At 40.8% G+C, this 24,906-nt stretch overlaps 1 protein-coding gene across 7 annotated transcripts in view; it reads right to left on the bottom strand.

Moving 5' to 3' along the window:
* The window catches only part of CAB39L (calcium binding protein 39 like), a 68,123-nt gene that overhangs the window by 3,583 nt on the left and 39,634 nt on the right, over positions 1-24,906 (bottom strand). For all 7 annotated transcript variants that reach the window (XM_056329030.1, XM_056329027.1, XM_056329028.1 and 4 more), the window contains 6 exons: positions 22,854-23,018; positions 18,145-18,263; positions 11,915-12,083; positions 8,323-8,382; positions 6,695-6,760; positions 5,873-6,016 (listed from right to left, as the gene is read on the bottom strand). In XM_056329030.1, coding sequence (XP_056185005.1) covers positions 5,873-6,016; positions 6,695-6,760; positions 8,323-8,382; positions 11,915-12,083; positions 18,145-18,263; positions 22,854-23,018 — 723 coding nt within the window. The remainder of the gene's footprint in view (positions 1-5,872; positions 6,017-6,694; positions 6,761-8,322; positions 8,383-11,914; positions 12,084-18,144; positions 18,264-22,853; positions 23,019-24,906) is intronic.

Below are 24,906 nucleotides of genomic sequence, written 5' to 3'. Positions count from 1 at the left end.
CCTCTGGATCCCTCCCCCCTCCAGCTGCTCCTAGGAGTCCCTGCTTCAAGGTACTTTTCCTTCTGCTCTGGGGAAAGAGCTGCAGCCTCTGCCATGCTGGGTGAACACTCCCAGGAGGCCCCAAGGCTTTTTAAAGTTTTCCTTGATCTAATGGCCAGGCCATGGTCCCTGTGACAGTATATCATCTACAGTTATTAACACTGTCTTTGCACAGGCTTCCACATCACCTTTCTCTGATTACCCTGAGCTATAATCTCAAATAATGTTTTTTTATGCCTACTTGCCACATAAAACTTCTCAACAGTAGCATCAACAGCCCCAGCTCCCAAGGAACCCTTCAGAGCAGCCACTCTAAAATTAACAGCTTTCCCGCACAATGTTTCAAGCACTTGAATTGCAACATCTTACCAGGGACGCATGTATCAGTGGGTCGGACAGCCAGCTCACAGCTTTCACTATACACGATGGACTGTCAATAGCTGATTGTTCTGCTGCTGCCTGCAGCATCTGAAAGCAATAACCCCTCCTTTGCAAACAAAGATATGCTACTATTGATGGATTGGCTCCCCTTAGACTAGGAAATAAAGGATTTGGGGATGTAAATTACTAATGAACGTACTTTACAGCTTTCTAGTCTGTGCCTTATCTAGGGAACACAAATCTTGAAAGCTTGTGGGTATAAATGTTTGGCTCTGGCTGAGGCTGTGGCAGTTTATGCTCTCAGCTCGAGCAGCCCCATGATGCAGCTCCCCATATGCTGACCTACAGCATGTCATCACATTGGTGGAGGCCGGATGGTTCCAGGATTTAGACTGTGATAAGTCCCCAGTCATCAGAACAAGCTTCTTTTGAGAAAAGCATTATGTAAGCTTATGGAGAGGGACGAGCAAAGTAACCACTACAGACCTTTTTTAAAGGTTTTTGATTTTGGAGATCAGTCCCCCCTTTGCGACCAGAAGAAAACCATCAAGTACGCTGGCAGGACACAAATTTTCAGAAATAATCTGATTAAAATGCAAATGGAATCCTTTAAAGAAGGCCTGACCTTGAAGTGCTGAACACCTTCCTTCAATGAATATTAGGCACCCTTATAAAGATAGGTGAAGGCTGACTCTCAAAATGAAGAAATCTAAATCATTCTTCTTGTAAAAGCTATCTGGTCATCAAACAGAACTGGAAGGTTTTAGTGGCAAACCTAGTAAACACTAACATTTCGTATTGGCCTACAACTTGTATTACCATAGCAAATAATTAAAGAACTTGGTTTAATAGAAGACATCACATCCTGTTTATCTTCCTGCTCAATTATTTATAGATGATAATCTACCCCTTGCAAAACCATCAAATTGACATTCAAACAAAAATTATCCTGACTGCCAGTCTTGCTCAGTGTCAACAGGGACTCATAAAGACAGAATGTTAAAGGACCAGAAAATTCCTGAAATGTTATTCAATACTTCGGCTAAGCAAACAACATCAATTCTGCCAGTATCAACTAATCAGCTTCACAAAGCCCAGGATTAGGACCACCAAGAGACTTTACTTTTAAAAGACCCCCCCTCATTCAGAACTCCGTATTGTCATAGCCGACAAGATGCTATCTAGAACATTCCTACTAAAATTAAACTTAACTGAAGCTAAAACACTTCACAGAGAGCTTTATTTCATGTATGGTTTTATTATGAAAGGTTGCATGTTCTAGAGCACTTAATTTAGACAGATGAGAGAGAGAGACCCAAAATAAAGAGAGTACTCATATTAAAATTCCAACTCTAAAAATAGCTGTTTCAGCTCAGTTCCATTTTGTGGATATTTGAAAAAGGCCTGCAATTAAAATCAACTCTGAAGCTTCAAAAGTTGTCCAAAGCGTAACTGTTGCTCTCTTCTCCATTAAAGTCATACACTGTATTTCTTCAAACAAATACCAAAATCACTTGATTAGAGAATCTGACCTTGTTTCCTTACAATAAATAACCAGGCATCACCACCCGCTAGGACTACAGCACAGCAAAAGTGATTACAGAGGTTGGATACTCTGTATTGGATATTTTAAGATTTATTCTGGTGTCATGCACAATCTTACCGTGTCAGGAAACTGCACACATAAGCGCCTTATAGGTCCATGTTGCTTATAGCATAATGCTTTGCGTAACACTTCTTGGCCTTTAAACTCTCCAGCTTTAAAATCTAAAGTAATTTAATTAATTAAAAAGCTATTTATTTATTGTTAATTTATTTTATAAATTATAAGTTAAGAATTATTAAATTTTATTAATTTAATTAGATTGATTAACTAAATAATTAATTTTGGAATTACTAAAATAAAAAGATAAAATTTAAAATTTAAAGGGCAAGTGGAGACTTGCCCTTTAAAATCTCCAGACAGAGAGGATGCATCCCCACAAATGCGGTTTCAGCTTTGTACCAAGAGGAAACTGTCAGTACAGTCAAATTACATGAGACCATTTGCAGAGCAAGCTGCAGGAGGTAGTTCTGTAATGTGCATGAAAGAGAATGGAAAAATGAAACTAAGGTCACAAACACAGTGTACTCATTCTATTTTTAGATTTAAACAGTAAAATGTATCTTGCTAAATTTCTGCTTAAGAACAAGAAAGTTGCATAATCCAAATTTAACCAATTCAGGGTGTTTTCCTCAAAAAAAAATCTGATTTTTTTATATGGAAACCAAAAGAGCTTGTTATTAGCCAATAACACGTAAATGTGTAAGGTCAAAGGAATACCTGCACCATGTTCACATACATCTGAAAGATTTGGTCTCCCCCACAGGAGAACTCAAAGCAAGCTCCGCTACTAAGTGTCACAAATCTGTCACAGGAGCTGGAGACCCCTTCCCACTATTTGGTCCTCAAAGTGTGCATGCCCAGGACTGAGACACCTCCACTGAAATCCACACAGAGAAGAACCAGCAACCTGTGAACCTACAAATCTAGGTGACCCCGTTGGATTATTTATGGAGGAGGAGGAGGAAAGCGCTGACCTGTGTCAGCTTTTCCTGATGATTAAATACTGGCTAACTCTCATGCACACATTGTCTGGGACATCCAGTTTTACAAAGCAGCCACAGGACTTTAGGATGGTGCCACAAGGCAGAAGCTCCATTTCGCTCAGGCAAGAAGAAGAGAAGGAGCTGGAGCTAGGAGAAAGATCAAGCAACTCCTCAAATAGAGGATGGAAGGAAACACTCCATGTGGGTGCTCTGTTTTCAGTTTCCCACCCAAAGCATCCTGGATGAGTGAAATGTTCTCAGAGCTTTAAGGGGTACTGTCGTTTTCAGCCATGGTGTGCTACTGCAAAATATTTTTGCACTAGAGGTGCTTACCATTTTCATCTCTAGTGTTTCATCTCTATCATTCTAATTATCTAGTCTAGATTCTAGTGTTGAATCTTCAATAATCAAAAATGGCCGCAGGGAAGTAAGAGTCACAGGCTTTTTTGGGGGTCAGCTGGGGCATGGGAGTGTTGGAATCTGAATGCTTGCAAAACAAGCACTTTTTCATTTCCACTGTGTCTAACTGGTGAAACATCTAAATCAGGTAATTTAAACCCAAATCTTTTGGCAGCTCAGACAGAGCCCCAAGTATCCACTTCTCAACAGACCTTTGATTTCAAATCACTGTGGTCAGTCTACTGTAATTTCAACCAGGACTGCACAGGTATTTTGCAAGCATAGTTTAAAAATGCAGGCACAGTTTGAAATTTATGAGATTAAAAGCGGCCGGCAAGATTCCTCTCCCAGTTACATTAGCACGGAATTATTACAGCTGACAAGAGAACCAGGCTGAGGGACACCAACCCAGAAACAGGAGACAGGGACGCTGCAGAACCAGGCACAACCAGTCAGTAGTATTTTCACCCATTCTCTTAAATATTTAAGGATTTCCTTTGGTATTTCTCAAGAAATTAGAATTCAATTTAAGAAGTGAAATCGGAAAACAATCTTCTCTGACCCACTCCACAAAGCTAACTCACAATGCAATTGTCTCTGCCCACAGGGAAGCTAAATGCTTCTACATCCAGCTAACCCAGATCCTCAGTGAGGACCTAAAGGGGAAGCTCTGCTGCACTTCTAGAGTTACTCTAGTGTGCTGCTGTGGTTATAAATGAGCAATTTCCAGCTGATCAGGTTCTGCTCTGGGTCTGCAATTTCCCCAAAACGATCACTATGCATATGAGGTAGCATGAGGAATGCCATGGCACCTCTTAAATGCTGCTGACTGGTACCACTCGAAAAAAACAACAGCGTCCCATGCAAGTTAGTACCTGAGGACAGAGTCTGGCCCTTTGAACTGAAGAGACAGAATGTTACCCCCACACCCTGTTTTGCTGGGCACCCCAAGGCCTCAACATTATGTCCACGTGGTAGCAATTGCAAGTGGTCAAGCAAGGCTGAGCCTACAATATCTCCACTCTTAACTGGGAACGGGACACAAAGTACTGGAAAAGGAAAGGAAGGGAGGAATGGGAAGGCAGAATGGGAGCGACAGCAATGCATGACATGGTTGCACACTGGAATCCTTTCAAGTTATTCCAAATCCTTTCAAATGTCCCTTAAAATAAATGAAATCAGCTGTTGCCAAGGCCTGGGCAATGCCTATCATTAATTCAGGAACAGCAACTCATGTGTTTCATACACAAAAATCTGGCATTTATTCAGAGCAGCTAAGAGAGCCAGTCTTCTGATCCCTTCCCTCCACAAACATCTCAAAGGCTGCAAGTGTTGGGAGCTTGACTGCTCGCTTATCTTGTAGCCACATGCCTCCTGATAAGGAGGAGGAGTACAAGTTACTTACAGTGGTTCAGCTGACTACAGAGGAAGTCAGCAAGAGAGCAGCTTACCAAGCTACTTATTTCAGGAAGGGATTTTTTTTTTTTTTTAATCCTTCTTGAAGGTTTGGGGTTTTTTTGAAACAAAAAGCTTTTTGGAGAAACTACACATCCTCTAAGCCTCCACACTGAAGATCTGAAAGCTTTTTTCCAAATCAGAAATGGCAGAAGTACAAAGCTCAACAAGTCACCCTGAATTTGTGGAGGGTGATGTAACTTTTTTCCAGTTGCATGCCTTTTGGTGTGATCTGGTATCTTTCTTAACCATCTTGGGGAAGGATATCCTTACAGGCTCAATGTTCCTCTTCTGAAAACCATTAACTCTATTTACATAGTTTGAAACTAATGTGTTCATTCCCAACTAAAGGCAGTTTTACATAATAACAATCCCTCTGTCCCAGAGCAAAGAACTTTTTTGATAGCAAAATGGTAAACTTTTCACTTATTAACATTAGTCATCATGAAAAATGGGACACTGGCTGGGTCTGGTAATTGTTTAAGACTGCATTAATGATCACTGCAAAAGGACGGATTAAGTTTATTTCAAGATCAGATTTACCAAACCTTTTTAATGCTTTTAAAAGCAAATTGTGTTTGCACTGATGCACAGTGCCAGCACCATCTACTTTTAGTCTTAATGTAGAGTTTTAAGACTTTTTTTTTTTCATCTCTTTACCCAGAATCACATGGTAAAATGACCTAAGAGTTTGGGGAAGGTACCCTGGATACTGCCTAGAAGCTGTGTATTTTGTTACCTGTAGCATCCGCCTCATTGCTACTTGACTGACTACCCTCAGCCCAAGCCAAAATGATGATGCTTTAGATCTCACCTGAAGGAAGACAAATAGAATTCAGAGGCTGATTGATAGAAAAGTTTTCAATTAAGACATCCTCTAATGCTGGAAGTGACTGTAGTAAACCCCAACCTCGGCCTTAGTTTTCTGGGCTTTTTCTTGCCCACCTTGAATGACATTTTTATGAGAAGAAGAGAGAGTTTGCCACCTCTACAGTTTATACTAGCTCACCTTGAACACGTGGAATGCTTCAAACTGAATGTTGGGGCTTTTATCTCGCAGCAAGTTCATCATCAGCTTCAGATTTTCTGGTTTGCTTATGTATTTTGTCATGATGGCAAAGTTGTGTCGGTCCAGAATCAATTCACCCAGCAGCTACAGGCACAATAACAAACAAACCCAGTTTTTTCAGTTTACCACAAGATTTTTGAATGCAAAGAAAGCAGCAACATAATTTAATGCTTGCCTAAGAGGTTTCAGTGTCACTACCTTTAAAAAAAGGTAACTAGACTTGTTATCATGCAGTCAGTTACTTTATGCCCAGTAATGCTCATCTTCTAAATACTACAGAGAGGGATCCCACATATGGGCTGGGTGTAATAGGAGCTGGTGTGAGTCATTTAGGACAGAAGCAAGTGCAGTTCTTCTGTCCCACAAAGACACCTTCATTTTATTTGGATGTCACATTAACACACCTATCCAGTCCCATCTACAGGTCATGTCAGACTTGGTGCTGTAGTGGCAAGCAGCACCAGACAAACCGAGACTATCACATTACTCTCAAGTTCATTTTAATCTACGTTCTGAACCAAAGTACAGATTTGCGGTCAGAGGAAAATGATAGTGTTTGTTTCATAGAGACAGCCCAGTGCTTCACCAGAGATCCAGGAAAGAAAAGACACAGTGAGCTCTTGTGCGTTGTAAGAAGAGCATCCCAAGCACTTATTTCTTTTTTGTTAGAAAGTACGTGTCTGCTTCATTGCCACACATGCCTCTTGATATTCTGCACAATGTGGAGTTCAAATGTAGAAGAGAAGTGCCGAGAGACTTTACCTTCAGAGACTGTCTCTTTGTTACATAATTCTCAGAATGAAGGAGCTTTTCATAATCCTCAAAGATCTAGAGCAACAAGAAAACAAAAATGCATCCAATTCATGTCCATCCTTCTACGTCCTGGTCCTTACCACCCCAGAGGAGCAGCAGAGGCCACAGCAGTGCCACCCTCTAACCCTTCACTGCAATGCCAGGCCCAGCTCACGGCCCGTTTTCCTTGGCTGGTTACCATGCAGTGAATTAATGCCCAGGAAGACTCCTCTTCAAAAGACTGCAGAGGGGAATACCACATATGGACGGGACATAGCAGGAGCTGGTGTGAGCCAACTAGGACAGAAGTAAGCCAGTGCCTGTGCAGCCTTCTCTTACGGGAGGGTGGATCTGCCGCCAGGACACGTGGGTCCAGCACGTGACATCGACTCACTCGTATCTCACGGTCATGACTCGCTGTGCAATTTCATGCAATACCCCAAACTGGTGACGGTGCACCCCATACTGGCATATATCAAAAGCTCCTTTTGTGAGGTGCCACCTCACCTGCCTTCAGCACCCTCGCTTGTTAAAGTTGTTTGCCCAGCGAGGGTCACTAGGAGCCGAGCACAGGCTGGCTTTTGCAGGATCGGGCCAAGGGAACCTTGTAGTTAAAGGAGACTGAGCAAGAAGGCTATGGGCAGACCATCTACCAAACTAGCAAAAAAACCCAACACTGCTATCCATGAATCACCTAAAAAAATGCTCACTTCCAGAATTCATACTTCAAAAATTTAAATATTAAATAAATGTAGCATGAGGACTGTTCCTGTGCAGTACTTCAGTATTAAAAGAAAAGATTAGCAGAGACACTAATTTTGCTCCAGTTAAGCTGCATTTGTGACCCAGTAATAATAAGCCTGATCTTTATTTAACCATCTTGGTAACTACAATAAAAGAAATAGTCTTTGGCCTTTTTACTTTGGCAATGAAATAAAGAATACCTCAGGTGACATGAGAACATAACCTGTGGACTAATAGGGATCATGGAATTAGACTAATTTCAGTTGATTCCAATGGATTTTTTGACCCACATTTGGTTCAAAACTGAGCCAAAAAATCAAAGTGAAAAATGGCAGCTAACCAAGGATCTAATTGCCTTAGCGTGGTAAGAGGTATACTCACACCTCAGTCCCTCAGTCAGGTACATGAGATTTCCTGTAATGCTAAAATTTCATCTAGTAACTCTTCCCCTCTGTCCCAAAGTATTATATATGGGCCATTTCAGGTCTATCAGTGCTGGAATACCATAAAACTGTTTAAAAAATGTGCACTCTGTTTCCCCACAATCTATTTACATACAAAGTCTGCAGTTCCACTCACATACGAGATACAATGCACACAGAGAGGAACAGAACTTGCTTTTAAACTAGGAGTTCTCCTGACACCTTGGCACGTATCCCCAGGTGTGTGCAGAGGGGGTACCTGTACTTCAAATGCCTTGTGGGGATTCTACTTTAGTAAAAGCAATGCCTAGTTGTGCAGTCCTGTGTGATCATTTTATGTGGAGGATGAAATCCTCTGCTATCGAAAGTGCACTTTTCCCAGCTAAGCACAAACAAATTAAAAAAAATATATATTCTAGTGTTTATACTTACCACATCATAATTTTGTTCCAGAAATTCTGCTACCAACAATTTGTGTCGTGTTAACAGGTCCTGGAGAAGAAGAGAAAAAGGTTACCTGAGAAAGTGTGCTTATTTGATTGTCCCATGATTCTCAAATGCATTTGAGTATTTTTTTGACCAGGCCATCTTTTAGAAGGTATTTACAACATTATTTCTATAGATAGAAAGCATTTAAAAACAATGCTGCATTGTGTGTTTAGTAGGATTTTAAGGAGAACTCAGTTAATGCTAACAGAATCGATACAAAACTATTCTAATACTCCTTATATTCCTTTTCCCTCCCACTTTTTTTCATGGTTAGTGGTCATAGTGCACAGTACTTACAATAAACTGGGGTAGGGGAAAGGAAGAAAGGAAATTAACCCTTTATGGAGGAATCAACTGTGGTCACAAAGCCAAATGTGGTTTACCTGCTACCCCACAGCTGGAAATGATGCTAAGCTCGATCAACTGCTATGGCTCATCTCCAAGAATACAACAAGGAAGACTCAAATTCAACCACTGTATATATACATTTATTTATTTATTTATTTAAAGCTTGAAAGTTAGGCACCAATCTAAGCTAGCCATCCAGGCTCCCTCCACAGCCACTCCCTCCCCAGAAAGGGGTCTCAGGTAGGAGGGATGAATCCCTTCTCAGCTCTTTTTCTGCCCAAGGTGGGCTCAGGGACAGAAGCAGTAGCAGACCTTCTAGAATGCCAGCTGGGATGCCTCCTATGCTAAAAGGCCAACTAATTCAAAGTTAAATTAAAGCAACCTCTCTCATCGAATGGGCATGCTAGAACTCAGCGACAGAAATGCAAATGTTCAGTTCCAGGAAAAATCAAGTCTCTTTACTAGATGAATAGCTATGAAATGAAGTGGGCAGTTTGAGGCATTTAAGTTTAATTTTTATCTTACTGCCTCTTTTGAAACATAACATTGATCACAATAAAAGCCTGATGAAGTCCATTCATGTTGGTATTTTTTTGGTGAATCAGATTCTGCTATCTTTTTCATTATCTTTTCCTTGGTTTTCCTACCCAGTCAGAGACTGAAGCTGATGAGTAGCTGAAGCAGATGCACAGACACATCCTCTACAGCATCACAAAGAAAAGAAATCCTTTAGATACTAATCCTTTAACTTATTTTTACCATCAGTTATAAGAGGAAAGCAGAGCGCCGTAAAATCCAGTACATATTTTTAATACATTCCTTTATTTAGCAGGATTGCCATGATAGCAGTTTAAAAGGCTGAGTGCAACAAACATGATTCACAAGCTTTTACACAGGGCACTTAGGAGGCAAGTACAACATTTTTCAATAGGGGGCACAAATGGAATATAATCCAAAATGAGTTTTTCACAGAAAATCACAAGAGAGCACGGAGCAGCAATATTATCAGGACTCTTTCCATCTGCTGCCTGTACCCTCCATAGCCAACTATATCTCCAAATACAAGCCATTTTCCTCTGCATTTTTAACAGCCCTGTTTCCTCTCTTCAGTGCACCTGGCTGAATTTAATTAAGTAGTACATCTCCAGATCATCAAAAATTCCAATACTTCTGTACTATAAATATCCTCAGACTTTAATGCACATTTAATTAAGCCCTCCTGTGGTGCATAGACTGTTCAAGGCTTTCAGCTCTGAACCAGACACCCTGGTGGCAACGCTACAAACCCAACATGGGGGCAACAGAACTGAAAACGTGAGTTCAGTAATCCAGCCAGCAAGTAATCATAGCGCTATTTTTACAGTATTAGAAATCAGGTAGCTCCATATTTCATGATTCAATTGCTTCCACATCACTACTTTCTATGCCAGCTATTCAGAGTAACAGAAATAATAGGAGATGAGACGAGCTGCTGGTTTATTTTGAGAACTGACCATGCTAAGAGGCAATTTAAAAAATAAAAATAAAAATGCAGTTTATGGACTTTCCCCCTGCATTTTAAAAGGTGAATTCTGTCCTATGTCTGAGGATGAACTCCTCATACCCCTTTCTTTCCAGTGCATGTAAGGATGTAGAATTCTATTTTTAAATCCTGCTAAAAATATACTTGGTTCACAGGGGACAGAAGTTAAGTTCCACAGATGTAGATCCACAAACATCAATCTCTTTTCTTTGGGGGAGAGCTGCAGCAGTCTGTGGTCCTTGCCACAGCTTAACTGACCCTTGTCCCCATCCTGCCTCCTGTTTGGGGTGAAGACTGTCCATCACCAACAACACATTCTGCTGTCATGCTCAAAGCAGGACCTGGGGAAAAGATGCTAATCTCTTCTGTCAAAGTAGGAACAGAGTCCAGGAGCACTTTTTCTGACCAGAGACAAATACTCTTCTGAGCACAGGGTAAAATGCCAGAGACAGAAGATTTAAATATCTGTTATGTTGCATTCTTATACAGTCCCACACTGTACTTGTCTGTGTTTCTGTACTACTTCCACTTTCATAACATTTACCGAATGAACACCATGACAGCACAACTTAAAACAATTGAAAGATGCTGCTATTGATTAATGGGTAGTTTGAATTGGTAATCCTGCTCAACTCAGTACTGAAGAATGCAACACTGCTCCAATGTGCAAATCTTTACCCCATTCAGTAGGTTAGTAAAACCAGGCCAGGTTTCAGTATGTGTTGAATCGCTGAGATGAATTCTTAACATTCCTTACAGCTATTCCTATGGTCTATCTAAATGTTTCTAATTAGCTTTGAGACAAAAGAATAAACAATGCCTTTCTATGACAGCAAGAAACAATGAGAGGAAAAAAAGAGAAAAAAAAGGAGTTATGTTTATATTTAGAAGAGTCTTTACCTGAAAGGAATTTTTCCCAGCTTTCTTAAATTATTTCTCAGAAATTAATTACCTTCCCTGTACATTAAGCTCATAGGCACCAAATTTTGCTCAAAGACTATACTAGCACCTTGTGGTAAAGAGAACGGTCGCATACAAACTCCAAGAAATCTGGCAGGCTTCACCCAACTTCATTTTTAATACAACACAGACTCTGTACAGAGTCTACGCAGTGCTTCCACCTACTTAGCTTGTAGCATTGCGGTCCTTACACTGAACCATGAGTCACAAAAGTAAGCATATGAATAAATTGTAAAATAAGCAGCGAGCATGACATTAATCCAAATCTGACTGCTGAATTCAGAAGGGACAGCAAAAATTACAAGGATTTCAAAAGTGAGTTTTAAATGATTGCTTCTATTCTGGTTGTGGTCATGATGGGTAGTGGTTTTTCTGCAGGGGAAAACAGGGAGAGAAAAAGGGTATGCATTTTACAAGAGCTGTATGTAATGTGATTAATTTGAGTTTTAAATGGTTGCATAAAAGACCTTGGGTTATCAAGATGAAGAACATTACTGAAATGTAAATCTGTATTGAATTAAAGATTCTTTGCAGACTTGACCACTGTTGTAAATCCTGTTACAATCAGACCAAGGATTAATTATGTCCTTTACTGAACAATAAAAAAGCCACCTAGTTTAAAGGCAACACAACATTTAGTGATGACTACTGATAAAGGACCATTTTTGACACAACACTATGATGCACTTTATATAAATAATTTACCTTGAATGTAGCAAAGGCATCAGAAGCTATATCAAATGTTGACATTTCCACATATTTAAAAAAGTCTCTGAACTGTTCTGAAAAAAGTATGATTTTGGCCAAGGGTTCATGCCGGATACACTCTCTCAGCATAATTCCACAGCGTAAGGCAATATTTGGGGTTTCATATCTGAAGAATGAAAAGAAACAGAAAAGATCACAACATAGAAGAACAAAGATAAACTGGCACTTTTCTAGCAACGGGGAACTTTTTAACATGGGGAATGTGTGTGCTAGAGGGGACATACACAGAGAAAGCTCCTAGCCACAGCACTGTACCCAGCTTCAGGATCCCAGCCCACAGCTAAGGTGCAGATACACAAATAAGGCTGCCAGTGTTTTCCACTGCAATCCTGTGTCTTCCCAAGCCAAAACACTCAGCCTAAGTGTGCATTACACTCATCTCCGCGGAAAGACTATGGGGAGGGCTTGATGTTTAACAGAGCTCCTTTACCCATTTAGATTTAGGAGAAAGCAAAGCCCATACAATATAACAATCTCCCTTTTCAGATTTAATTCTGAGCTCCTCAGTTTATCCAAGAAAAATATTAACATCTCATGACCATCCATCACCTCCCACTCCTCTTCTAGAGAAAGTCGCTCTAGAATATTAATGTCTAATGAGGATGGTAGAAAAAGTCTATCCAGGCAGCCTACACAGGATTAAGCTTTCTGTAGCTCTGAAGATCTTTTTGGCAGTTTAGGAGGAATTCTGCACAATCCCTCCTCTGCAGAGGCCACAATTTTGATCAGGAGACAAATATTCATTCCTCAAGTTACAACCCTGTGATGGCACACGCATTGCAATAGCCAGAAGCCAGCACGCTTCTCGATCTCGGAGAGGGAGGAAAAAGGGAGGCAATTCAGATCGTTTTCTATTTCTATAAAGTCTTGATTTCTTTAAAGCTGAAATCAATCTGAAACAAAACTGGTAGAAACACAATTTAGAGAGGGAAAAAAAAAAAAAAAAAAAGAAAAGATGAAATCCAACAGTCAGGAAAGACTTAAAATGAACTTCTTCCAGCAATTTTCAGTCATGTGAAGTGATGAAATCCAAGGGAACAGAAAGCACGCTCTGTTTCAATAAGCCGGTTATACTATATCAGAACTGTGTATTATCACCCAGAGCTTATCAGCATCATTTTTCTTTGCACAATTAATTCCTATCACTAGGCCAAAAGAGAAGAAAAAAAAAAAAAAGAAGAAGAAAACCACAAAATGCCATCTGTGCTGTGAGTGGGCCCTCAATTTTACCACCAGCTTGCAATTTAAAAGAATGGTAGTGTTTTGTGAGCATACCAGAGCCGCATACTTCAACCTGATGTCAACAATAGTTGGCTTAATGAAAAATGAATTACAATTCCAAACAGGCAAATGAAACTTCCCACCCTCAAGGAAATGCAGGCACTCAAGCCTCTATTTGTTTCCTTTTGGGAAACATTTGCAAGCATGAATTTATAAGTCTTGAGACAACTGAAATTCACTGATGTTTCCCGCTGAGGCATACCTCTCCTAAACTCCATTAACAGGAATACTAATTTTCAGGGGAAAAGAGGCGGAATTGCTCATAGGAGTGCAGCCAGGAAAATATTTAATAGTTAGCTGGCTGAGGAGTATTTTGGTTGGAATAAAAGCAAATTACATTGTTTCCAGCACAATAACTTTTTAAAACATAAGTATCAACAGAATCATTCTTAGTCAAATGCTCCATTATTTGGAAGTGGGTTATGGACCTCTGGCTGGTCACATCAGTGAGGGAAGCTGGTTCTGGCTCCTAGAATATGCCTGGAAGAAGTTTACAGGCTGCCCAGTCATAACCGGCATGTTCTCTGCACCCACACTTAAATGCAAAGCCACCAGGCAGGAATGACAGAAATGTCTTTCAAAATCGCTTTTAATGAGCAATTAGTGCTCTACACTGACGTATTCCCGCAGCAGAAAAAAAAAATACTGAGTTCTTCTCTGTTAGATAAGCTTACAGCCTAAAGAAACCCCCACGTACTGACTACTGGGGGCAACCAGAATATGAAATAATGGACTTGACATATTTCAAAACGCTTATTGTGAAGGCTGAAAGAGGGAAGACTGAGGGCAGGGATGCATCTCAGTGCAAAATGAATCATACTTGCATGGCTAGTGCAGAAGATGGTACAAGGAGAGCAGGCAGGACACTAGGAAGGCATCGAGCCTGGGAGACACAGTCTTGGCAAACAGTTATATTCTGATCTGATTTTACACTAACTTCCATAGCTTGAGTTTATCCTTGGATAAACTCAAAAGGAATTCTGCAACTTCAGCCAACATACCATTAAAGCTTTAACTGCACTGCGATATGAGGAGGTCATTACAAAACAGGTCAGGGCAGTGACCGAGTACATCAGAAACAGCATGTGGCATGATATAAACTCACAAAAGACCTTAGAAATTTGTCACTTGTGAGAAACAAGTGGCACAAACTTCAAGTCCCCTACAGTCACTGTACTAGAGGGAAAAGAATTTAAATTATAAAGAACCAGAGTTATTTCTGGACTAATGCAATATGCTGACACCAAAGAAAAAAATTGGCCCAAATATATCCAGCACTCTATATATACCAAACATTGCATTCATCTGAAATCCCGCTCGTACACAAAGCCTGCACACACACACAAAATAAGATCCTATTAAAGCAAGTCCTCAGGCACCACGAAGGTCAATTAACCTACCAAAAAAAAAAAGAAAAAAAAAAAAAGAAGTAGTGAAGTATGTGCTGTATGTTTTTCTGAAGCTGAGAAGCTGGAAGGAAGTAGCCAACAAGCAAAACGAAGCCTAGAAGCTAAGAACAGTTATCTCAAGCTGGCAGTGCCGCTGGAGTATTAGGCAGGAAACACTGGGCGGGAGCCCTGATTCAGGATCCTTCCCACTCAAGAGAGCTCACGTTATGCAACGAAAAAGCAACCTTTTGTTGATGCTGTTGGGAACTGACTGTCAGGGGGCAGAGGAAATCTTGCATCCAATACAAGTGAAACAATGACAAGCCTTCACAATAGTCCTGGACTCTTTCTTTTTATACATGGCAGATATTTTTTTTTTTTTTTCATTTTCCCTCCAGATAATGTCATAAAACAAACACGGAATGGTACAAGCCAGCCAAATCCATTTTCCTTTAGGCAGATTTTGATTTCACGTATTTAATTTAGCATTAAATAACTATGAAAATGCGTCCTTAAATCATGTTTTGAAGTGGTGGTGTCTAACATGAAGCACACGTTCCACAGTCTCACAGCTGACTGCAGACAAGTGCTGCACGCTGCAAGCAATATTCAGGGCTTCAGTAACGTATTCAGTAAAGGTGCCTCCCTTTGCTGTAGACACATATTTTAAGTATCATTTTTAGACAATGTCAGCAGCAGGACACAGGCAGGTAAGGCAGCATTGCATTTGACATCATTATGCTGTTCTGCAGCAGCTGCTCAGAAACCAACAGGGCTGTCTTCTGGACTACTGCTGATGAATTCAACAGCGCTTTCTAACAAAAAACTCCAGAAATGGCAATTCTGATACAGTGCAGTGCTGTGGAGAGATAGCCAAGAAATCAAGAAATCAAGAACAGGGAGCCTGAGGACCAAACTTACATGGACACGCTGCCGCACGCAGCAGGAATCTCCAAAAAAACACATTTAAATACATCCATTGGCTCAGGTCACCTATAGTAAAATGTCTGTCAGCAGTACATATGCATAAAATTAAATCTTTACCCTTGTCCTAATATTCTTGGTTATTACAGATGCCAAAGAATACCTGGGACATGATCCAAAAATAATTTTTAGCTTTAAATAAAGCCTAGACATATGGTAGCGATAACATGCACAATGTGCAAAAACAAAATGAGTGAAAAATCAAAAAAGCAAAGACAGAGAAAAGGGAAGAAAAATATTCTATCTACGTATGAAATTGAAAGCAGTTGTACAACGTAATGACTGAGAGAACTATCATCACCAAACTGCTGGTTTGTGGTTTATATAAATGGTGAATTTTAATGAACAAATGAAACCAAAGTCCATTTAACTAACTTACTGATTTCCTTTCTGAGGAAGCTGGTGTTTAGTAACACTAAACAAGTCAAGAGTTTCAAAATTAAACCTAAACCACAACAAATCACTAAACTTGCGAGAGCAAGACCTAGCTCAGCCCATCCACCTGCGCAGGCTCCCCACTGCCCTGCCCGCAAGGAAGGCGGCAGGTCCACATCTATCGCAGCAGCCAAGAGCCTTGCCACCACGTTCAACCACAAGCTCACAGTTCTTGAAATCCCTGGGACTGACTAGTTCTCTTGATCACTTTTTTCCCTACTCAGCTGTGTTGGAATGAGGCCAGTTTTGCAGGAAATAACTATTTTCGAGGACTCACATGGCCATCCCTCTCTTGGCAGGGGTCTGCCCCTGGGAGAAGGGGGACGCTGACTGAAGGGAATTTTACCCTTGGGGCTGCAGCCTTGTCATGCACAAACCTTAGGTGGTGCTTAAGTACTTTCCTAACTCTGGCTGTGGAGCAAATGGTAAAAATGCAGCTCTTCAACCTCAAGAGCAAAACAGACACTTAAAAAACATTTCATTCTCTTATGAGTCTTTAGTTTAAAAGGCTCACATCATGTTTTTGAATGGCTGTTACTAGTGTGACCATAAAACTACTATGAGAGTCCACTTGTTTCATACCAATTAGCTAATACATGCACTTACTTCTACATCAGTTATTTAATCCCAATCACAAATATTCTCCTTTCCTTAGGGGTGTCCTGGTTTCAGCTGGGACCAAGTTAATTTTCCTTCTTAGTAGCTAGTACAGTGCTGTGTTTTAGCTATGCTGTGAGAACAATGTTGATAACCGCACTGATGGTTTTAGTCGTTGCTGGGTAATTTTTATACTAAATCAAGGACTTTTTGGTTTCTTGGGCCCTGCCCACCAGAATGCTGGAGGGGCACAAGAGACTGGGAGAGGACACAGCCAGGTCATCTGGCCTGAACCAGCCAAAGAGGTATTCCATATCATGGGACATCATGCCTGGTACAGAAACTTGGAGGGTTGGCTGGGGGGGATCACTGCTCAGGGACTGGCTGGGCATCAGTCAGCAGAGGGTGAGCAGCTGTACTGTGCATCACTTGGGTTTTTTTCCCTTTTCCTTTGGATTTTACACTTTTCCCCCACCTTTCCATCCTTATTGTTATTACTGTTGTTCTTATATCTTTATTCTGTTTAAATTATTGATTTGTTCTTATCTCAGTCCTCGAATTTTACATTCCTTTCCAATCCTCCTCCCCACCTCTCTGGGTGGGGGGCAGTGAGCAAGTGGCTGCGTGGTGCTGGGTTGCTGGCTGGGGTTAAACCACGACAAGGGGAAAAGTAAACAAAATCCTAAAGCCAGAAGAAAACTGAGCAGACAACTGTAGACTTCAAGGGCTGGAAAAGCAAAGCTTTTCACCGAATGGAAGGTGCTTTCAGTCAAAAGTAAAGGGGACAGAAACCTCAAGTGTTTTAGGCCAACACTTGTGCACACTTGAATGCAACTGTAGTTGATGTCCACTCCACACAGTAGTCTATTCCCCCTCCTTGGCCAACTTACCTTGGAAACCATGGGGTTACAGCTGAGCACTGACTCCTTCAAAGGTTAAAAGACCCCAAAAACAATGCTGGAAGTTGTGGAGTTCATTACAGAATTAATTTAAAGTTGAAGTTCACATGTGGCTACAAGCATTGAAGAAGTCTGTCCCACAGACACAACTATTCTTTTATGCATTTTTGCTTCTCTGTTCTACCGCATAGGGGGGCAGTTTGACTCCAGTTATTTACAGACACCACTATAAGACACTCCTGCAATGCAAAAAGGTCTAAATGAAACTCGGCAGTCATCAACAATGCCACCCAAGAGTTTAGGGCAAGAACTGAAGTACACATCATGTGGGGAGCAGTCAAAAACAATCAGCACATAGTTATTCTAATGCCAGGTTTGAAGAAGAAATAATGGCCAAATAAAATAATCCAGTATAGAGTTAAGTGGAAAGTCAATATGAAAGAAACAGAATAATTAACCTGGAACACAATCTGAAAATCCTTTTTTGTTGTTGTTTTTGAAACTAAGAGTGAGAAGAGATCAACTACAATGCCAGCATGTGCCAGGTAACGCTCTTTAATAAAAATCAGATTAAAGCACCCACCCTTTTAGAAGCATGAATAGGATATGTGGATGGGCACTAATGTATTCCACAGTAGGGCTGCGTGTACCAATTTGTCTTCTCAAGATGTTGTTAAATATCTGGGAAACGTCCTTCTTGCCCTGTTAAAGAAGCAAAATATATCTTCAACTGGAAAAACATGACCAAATGACCATTTACTATAAGCTCTATTTAAAGCAGAAATGAAATTGAAAACAAAACAAGTTGGTCTCTTTTCTTGAACTCTCTACAGTCCCACCACCTCGTACTTGCTGTTTCTTCAAGAAGGCTTCTTCTGTTGGGTGGCTCTGAAGACCACTGATGATCCCCCCACTCCATTTCCACCTTTCTTTGTCTAAATGTAGATGTGCATCCCCCCTTATTCTGTCAAGCACGTCCCTGGTTATCTTAAATAGCAACATTCAAACACAAAAAAGCGCAAGCCACTACTCTGAGACAAACATGCTTTTGCAGTGTGTATTATTGCTCCCACAGCCTCCAAATCTGAAGTTGTCAAGCTAGCACCAAGCACATCGCCCCACAGCCTAAACTTACAAAGCTAAAGCTTTTCATTATTCAAATGCAATCAAAGCCAGTGACTGCATTTTTGAAAATCAGGATTCAATTTAAAACTGCAGCCAATATTTCACCATGAAGAACGAATTACTACTGACAAAATGGCTGCATCACATCTCTGCTTTAGTCACAAGAAGATCCTTCACTTTGTCCTAATTTTCTCCTGTATACAGGTATCTATCTGCACAATTGTGTTTTATCTTTGAATGCTTCCCTGTGCAAGTAGCTTTTCAGAAGGTCTTTTGAAAGTATGTTCTATTCAGCCACAGGGTTTGACAATACATCTTGAATTAGAAGTCCTCTTCCTCCCCCACTGCTTTCTGCCTTGGCCACAGGAGACAAATTGATGTGTGAAATTAATGGAGGAGGGGAGACTGCTGCACTAATGAGCAGTAATCAAGGCACTGAATCTACAGCGGGTCACTATGCACAGGGCAAGCTAAAGGTTACTCATAATCCGTACGTGCTCATTGATCTGTCTCGAGAGGGCAAACATTCCTTGGTGGAGAACTTATCGAATGTCTGAAGCCAAGGAGCAGATAGTTTCACACAGAGGGAAATTCCCTGGTTTCACCTCTACAAATAAATCACTGCTGAGAAACACAAAATATTCTGCTTTCCTGCTCTTTCCAATCCAGCTGGTTTGGAGACATGGGGAATTCAATAGGAGAATCATGTCAGAGCAGGCCAGTCCATCTGCCTCTGTCTGCAACACTTTTGACCCTTGGACATTGTCTTAATTAGGCTAAATTGACTATAAAGTCATCCCATTCTCCCCTGTCTTTACAACACTCATAATGTACGCCTGGAATCCTGTGATCCCCAGTGGCTGCAGCAGTTGCTCCAAGACAAAAACAATCCAGACAGAGAAGAGCTGTTGAAAGGGCAAGGTGAAAATGGCCAAAAATTAAGTGATCCTCTCTGCTATGCCAAATCTTACGTTACTTAATATTAGTGGCACTGCAGCATTACATCCAATAGCAGAGAAGAGATACTTATATATCTATATTTATCTCAGAGAGGAGATATCCAATATAATTGGATATATCCAATTATATTCAATTTTGTAGAAACCAGCAATAGTGAAAGCCAGAGAAGTTAGTCTCTCTGGATTCTCCTGGAGGGAATGGAACCAGATAGGACGGAGCCAAAGCAGACTTCCCTTACCACCTGACATCTATAAAAATTGTAGGAATACTCTTGCAACACTTCTTATTTGGATCCATGATTCAGTTTTGCCTTATAATGAAATACATATGGCCACTGAAGCACAAGATAAAGCAGCACTTGAGAGAAAGTGGCTAGACAAGAACAAAAAACTGCAAAGAATGCCATTATGTAAATAACAAGTTGTATGATACCTATATCATAATTTTGCTCCCATTTCAAGACAAAGTAAGGGAAAGCTGCTGTTGTCACCAGTCCGGGGCTCGTGGGTTATTTACTACCTCTTTTAGTGGCTTTACAGCTTGTGAACCTTTAAGCTTACGTGGAGTTATTAACATCTATTTTTTTAGTTGACTTTTTCTGTATGCACACTTTCATCAGTTCTTTAAAGTTCAACAATAAATTTCGTATTTTAGATTTCCAAAATTCTAGTCTGATCTTGATTCTGGGCTCCTGCCCAAACTCAACTTCAGTGCTTCATAACAACATCATCACCAAAATTACATCTTGTCTGTTGAGTGGCAGAACCAATAAACCTGTGTTTTGTATAGCTGTGCGATGGATACGTGCAAGTCTCCCCTACACACCCGCTCGCCCCCAGCCACACGTGCTGTAAGTGTGCTGGCAGATTGAGCACAAATGAGACAGGACTTGAGTCTGTGCTTCTGCCTTTTTCTCAGTGGGGACATCAGCTCTGGCCTCACTCCTCATCAAGTTCCATGAAGTCTTTGAAAATACATCCTCAATGGGAAGTACAGCTGTGCAAAATTGGGATCAAAGTGGGCAGCAGGGTTGGTGAGGAGGAGACAGGGAGTCAGGACAGAACAAAGTAACCTACATAAACATTATTCCCTTCAGATATTAAATTTTTAAGTAATTTGTGATTTTACTTTCTACCATTACATACAGATCAAAAAATTAACTTGCATGTTATAAAGTGATGACATGGCTTATACAACAAGAAACCTAAATGCCAACTGTGGCCACCAATATAACAAAATAGAAGCAGAAAAGTTGATAAACTGAAAAAGACAATGAGAGTACGAAGGCAAAGCAGCACGCGCTCTTACTATCCTCTTGTTCAATGACACTTTGTTTCTACTGTTTTGCCAAAAGAGTATGTATAACAGCTCTCCTCAAGACTGAAAAGGTTTTATCATGGAGAAATCTGTTTTGCAATACGAGTTATTAGAATTGTTTGCAAGAACCGTTATTCAGCAACAGATTAGGTATTTCATTCAGTGCTTGCATTTGAAGACTGCGGGTTCAATATGTCCACACAGATTTTTTGTCTAACAAAAGAAATACAGACTGTCAGTAACCAAAAGAAAAAGGCAGTAGTTTCCCTTCTGTGGTGTATTTGCTAACAATATCTTCTCCTCCTTCCTCTCCTTTTTTCTTAAAAAAAAATAAATTACCAGATTTTTAGGGGTTTGAGTTAGGGTTCTTTTGGTTGGTTGCTTGCTTGCTTTTTGGGGGGTTTTGGTTTTTTTTTGGGGGGTTGGGTTTTTTTTCTTGGTTGGTTGGGGTTTTCTTGTAAAAAAAACCCAAACATTTACCAGTAAGCTGGAGTGGCAGGGAGAAGACAAATGAAAGGATCTCAATAAATTCGAGCATTAAAAAAAAAATCTCCTGAACTTCAGACCTGAGGAAGAGAACATTTTCAAAAATTAATATAAAATAAATAAATAGGTCCCTTGAATCCTGGCTTTACTGAGGTCAGGGGAGAGAGGGAAGAGGGGGAAAAGAAAACATAAATCTCCCATCATTCCTCCCTTTCATTCATTTACAATATGGAAAGAAAAGCAAATTAACAATAACTTCAATAAGGGAGAAAACTTCTACAAGAAAGTAACTCCCACAAAAGGTGGCTCTGAGAGCATCAGACAATCTCTCTAGGGAACTGATTTTTAAATTCAGCAGCCACCCAGCCCTATATGTTGGGTACCACTCCTGCTTCAGACCTCAGCAGTGGAGGTTTGGTTCCTGGGAACTGGGGTTTTCTCACTGCTCGGAGACGCTCATACACTTGTGACGATCCACCAGTGCCCAGGAGCCATAGGAATCACAGGACTCCTAACAGCAGTCCCCGAGGACCACTATCCTGGCTGGCCGTAGACCACAGGAATACTATAATGACCTGCCAGTGACAAAGTTTCTTTCCAGTTCCTACCAGTCAAAGGTCAATTAAAAGGGTCTATATTTATCCTGACTTACTGCAATCTTTTCTACCATAACTCTTCTCCTTATTTATAAGCAAGTTCAGCTGTCTTAGTAGTTGCCTACTAAGTTTTTGGCTTTAACAACAAAACTGGCAAGGAGTTCCAAAGAATACATAATTTTATACACAAATATACAAAATTAAACAATAAATACACATATATATTCATATTAATCTTTCTGCTGGCAAAAAAAGTTATATTCCTTTCTTCTTTTAATCCAAAGAATTAAGTGGGGGCAACCCAATCTAGCTTGCTACCTGCTGCCAGTTTTTAACACTTTCTTCAACTCCTTTCCTCTCAATTAAACCATGCTAATGTTTTTCAGTCTTTGTAGCATGAGGTTTTCCCATGCTTCCAAGTATTTTTAATCCATGTCCCTGGACCCCTTCTAAATTGGACAACCCCTTCAGAGACAGTGGTCTGTTCTAGCTGTACTATCCCAAAGAGGTTCACCGCTGCAGCTTACAAGGTTGGTCATAAACATTATTCTCAGCATCATTTCCTATCTTGTTTGGATACACATGGTAATATTTCTTTATTGGTTTTATTTTAATAAAAAAAATGTCATCAGATCCATTGCATTTACTTCCAGTATATAAACACATCTATCAGGACACTGACCAATCTACAGCAGGTGCATTCTTCAGCATGTAAAAAACAGTTTTAAATGCAATAAAATTATTTAGACTTCAGAAGAATACAGCTTTACTCACTGACAGCACTGAGAGCAAGGAGATGCTGACTTACCTCAAAATCTATCAGTTGCAGGTTAGCAATAAGCGTCACTAGAAGGCCACTGTTGTATAGCTCTTGTGCCAGCTGAGCCACAATCTCTGTAGGTGGCTCCTTGTCTGTGGTCCCACACAGAATTTCCTTCATTGCTTGCAGAGATTTTGACACTTCCTCTGATGCCTGCTCGCCAGCAGATACAGGTTTTGTTTAAAAAAAGGAAAAGAAAAAAAAAGAAAAAAAAAAGAAAAAAAGAAAGAAAAAGTGATTTATTTTAAAGACAAGCAGTTCAAAACAAAAGCTTCTAACCATACTTAAAGTGATCGTTATCTATATTAAAATGGTTTAATAATTTTATGTAAATCACCAAGGCTGGAGTATCCACACTGGATCTTGCAGGTCGTACACAAGCATATTCAATTTAAACATAGCATGCATTCACTTACAGACCACAGGCATAAAATAAGGGCGGGAGTGTAATTACCAACTGGCATCAGCAAGATCTTTTCTGGGTTTGGAGACAGATGCTGACCTGCAGCAGCAGCAGCACTTTCACCATTGCTCCCTCCAACCTCCCCAGTGGGTTCCGTTGACACACGTGGGGCAGGAGGTGCCAGATGGAGGTACCAAACTGTCTGGCTCTGCCTGCCTGCAAGGTGGCCGCTGTGCAGATTTCCCATCAACTGCTTCTTGATAGAGTGTCCCAGCTCCTTTACTGGTAACCCAGATAAATCCTTACACCCCTGCGCCATGGTTTAACCTGGCAGGCAGCTAAACATCACACAGCTGCTCGCTCACCCCCCACCCCCCAGTGGGATGGGGGAGAGAATTGCAGGGGGGAAGTAAAATTTGTGGGTTGAGTTAAAGACAGTTTAATAGGACAGAAAAGGAAAGGGGGAAACCAAAAGAATAATAAATAAAACAATTAGAATAGACAAGTGATGCACAATGCGGTTGCCCACCACCCGCTGACCGATGCCCAGCCAGTTCCCGAGCAGCAGCCCCCGGCCAGCTTTGCCCCTGGTTTATATGCTGAGCATGGCACCGTATGGTATGGAATAGCCCTGGGGTCAGCTGGGGCCAGCTGTCCTGGCTGTGTCCCCTCCCAGCTTCTTGTGCCCCCCAGCATGCTCACTGGTGGGGTGGGGTGAGGTGAGAAGCTGAAAATTCCCTGACCTAGTACAAGCACTGCTTAGCAACAACTGAAACATCAGTGTGTTACCAACATTATTCTCATCCTAAATCCAAAATGCAGCACTATACCAGCTACTAGGAAGAAAATTAACTCTATCCCCGCCAAAACCAGGACACCCTGCTGGCTTTGCATTGCCACCACCTAAGTCTCCTCATCATGTGCGGTTTGAGCCAGCATCTTCCGCAAAGGATTTGCCTACTGAGAACACAGGCACTCCAGTCTCAGGTTGGGAAATTAATTAAATTAAACAATTTGCTATAGTAAGGCTCCACATCTGCCACCAAGCAAACTAAAATTAGTCCTTCAGCTTTTGCTCCCACCTAGCTTATACATTAGTGTGTCTGTGCAATGCTTCAAATACCAAATGTAGAGGACAAATCAGGGATTACCTGATGAAGTATCTTGACCAGAAATCTTACAACAGGAAAATGAAAGAGAAACATGTATAAACACGTAACAGCCTAGCATCTGTGGCATTCAGCAGGTTTAAATCAGACGTGAACGATAACGTCCCAGTTCCCAAGGGAAACAACCGCTGGTCACAGCATAGCAGCTCTGGCTCACACTCTCCTCCCAGGTTTGCTCCACTTTGTATAAATGAAGACTCTGTGGAGCAAAGGTGATATTTTTTCCCATGTTTGTGCATGCTTTAAACGCCATCTGCTCCAGCCATGGGGCTGTGGAGGCAATGGTTTCTTCTGGGTCGGGGTACGTTTAATACATGCATGACCCACAGCAAGTCTGGTTTGATTTTTTGGCAGGGAGTGGGAAGGAAATAAGGGACAGGTTTGAAAGCAAAGCTGAGGATGGTTAAAGATGTTGAAGATAGGACAGCATTTCACATCTATAGCGCAAAACCTTTACTTGAAATCAGCC

This window comes from Falco biarmicus, chromosome 2 (genome assembly GCF_023638135.1).
Source record: "Falco biarmicus isolate bFalBia1 chromosome 2, bFalBia1.pri, whole genome shotgun sequence".
In the NCBI taxonomy this organism is placed as follows: domain Eukaryota; kingdom Metazoa; phylum Chordata; class Aves; order Falconiformes; family Falconidae; genus Falco; species Falco biarmicus.
This window is presented reverse-complemented; position numbering and strand designations above follow the sequence as displayed.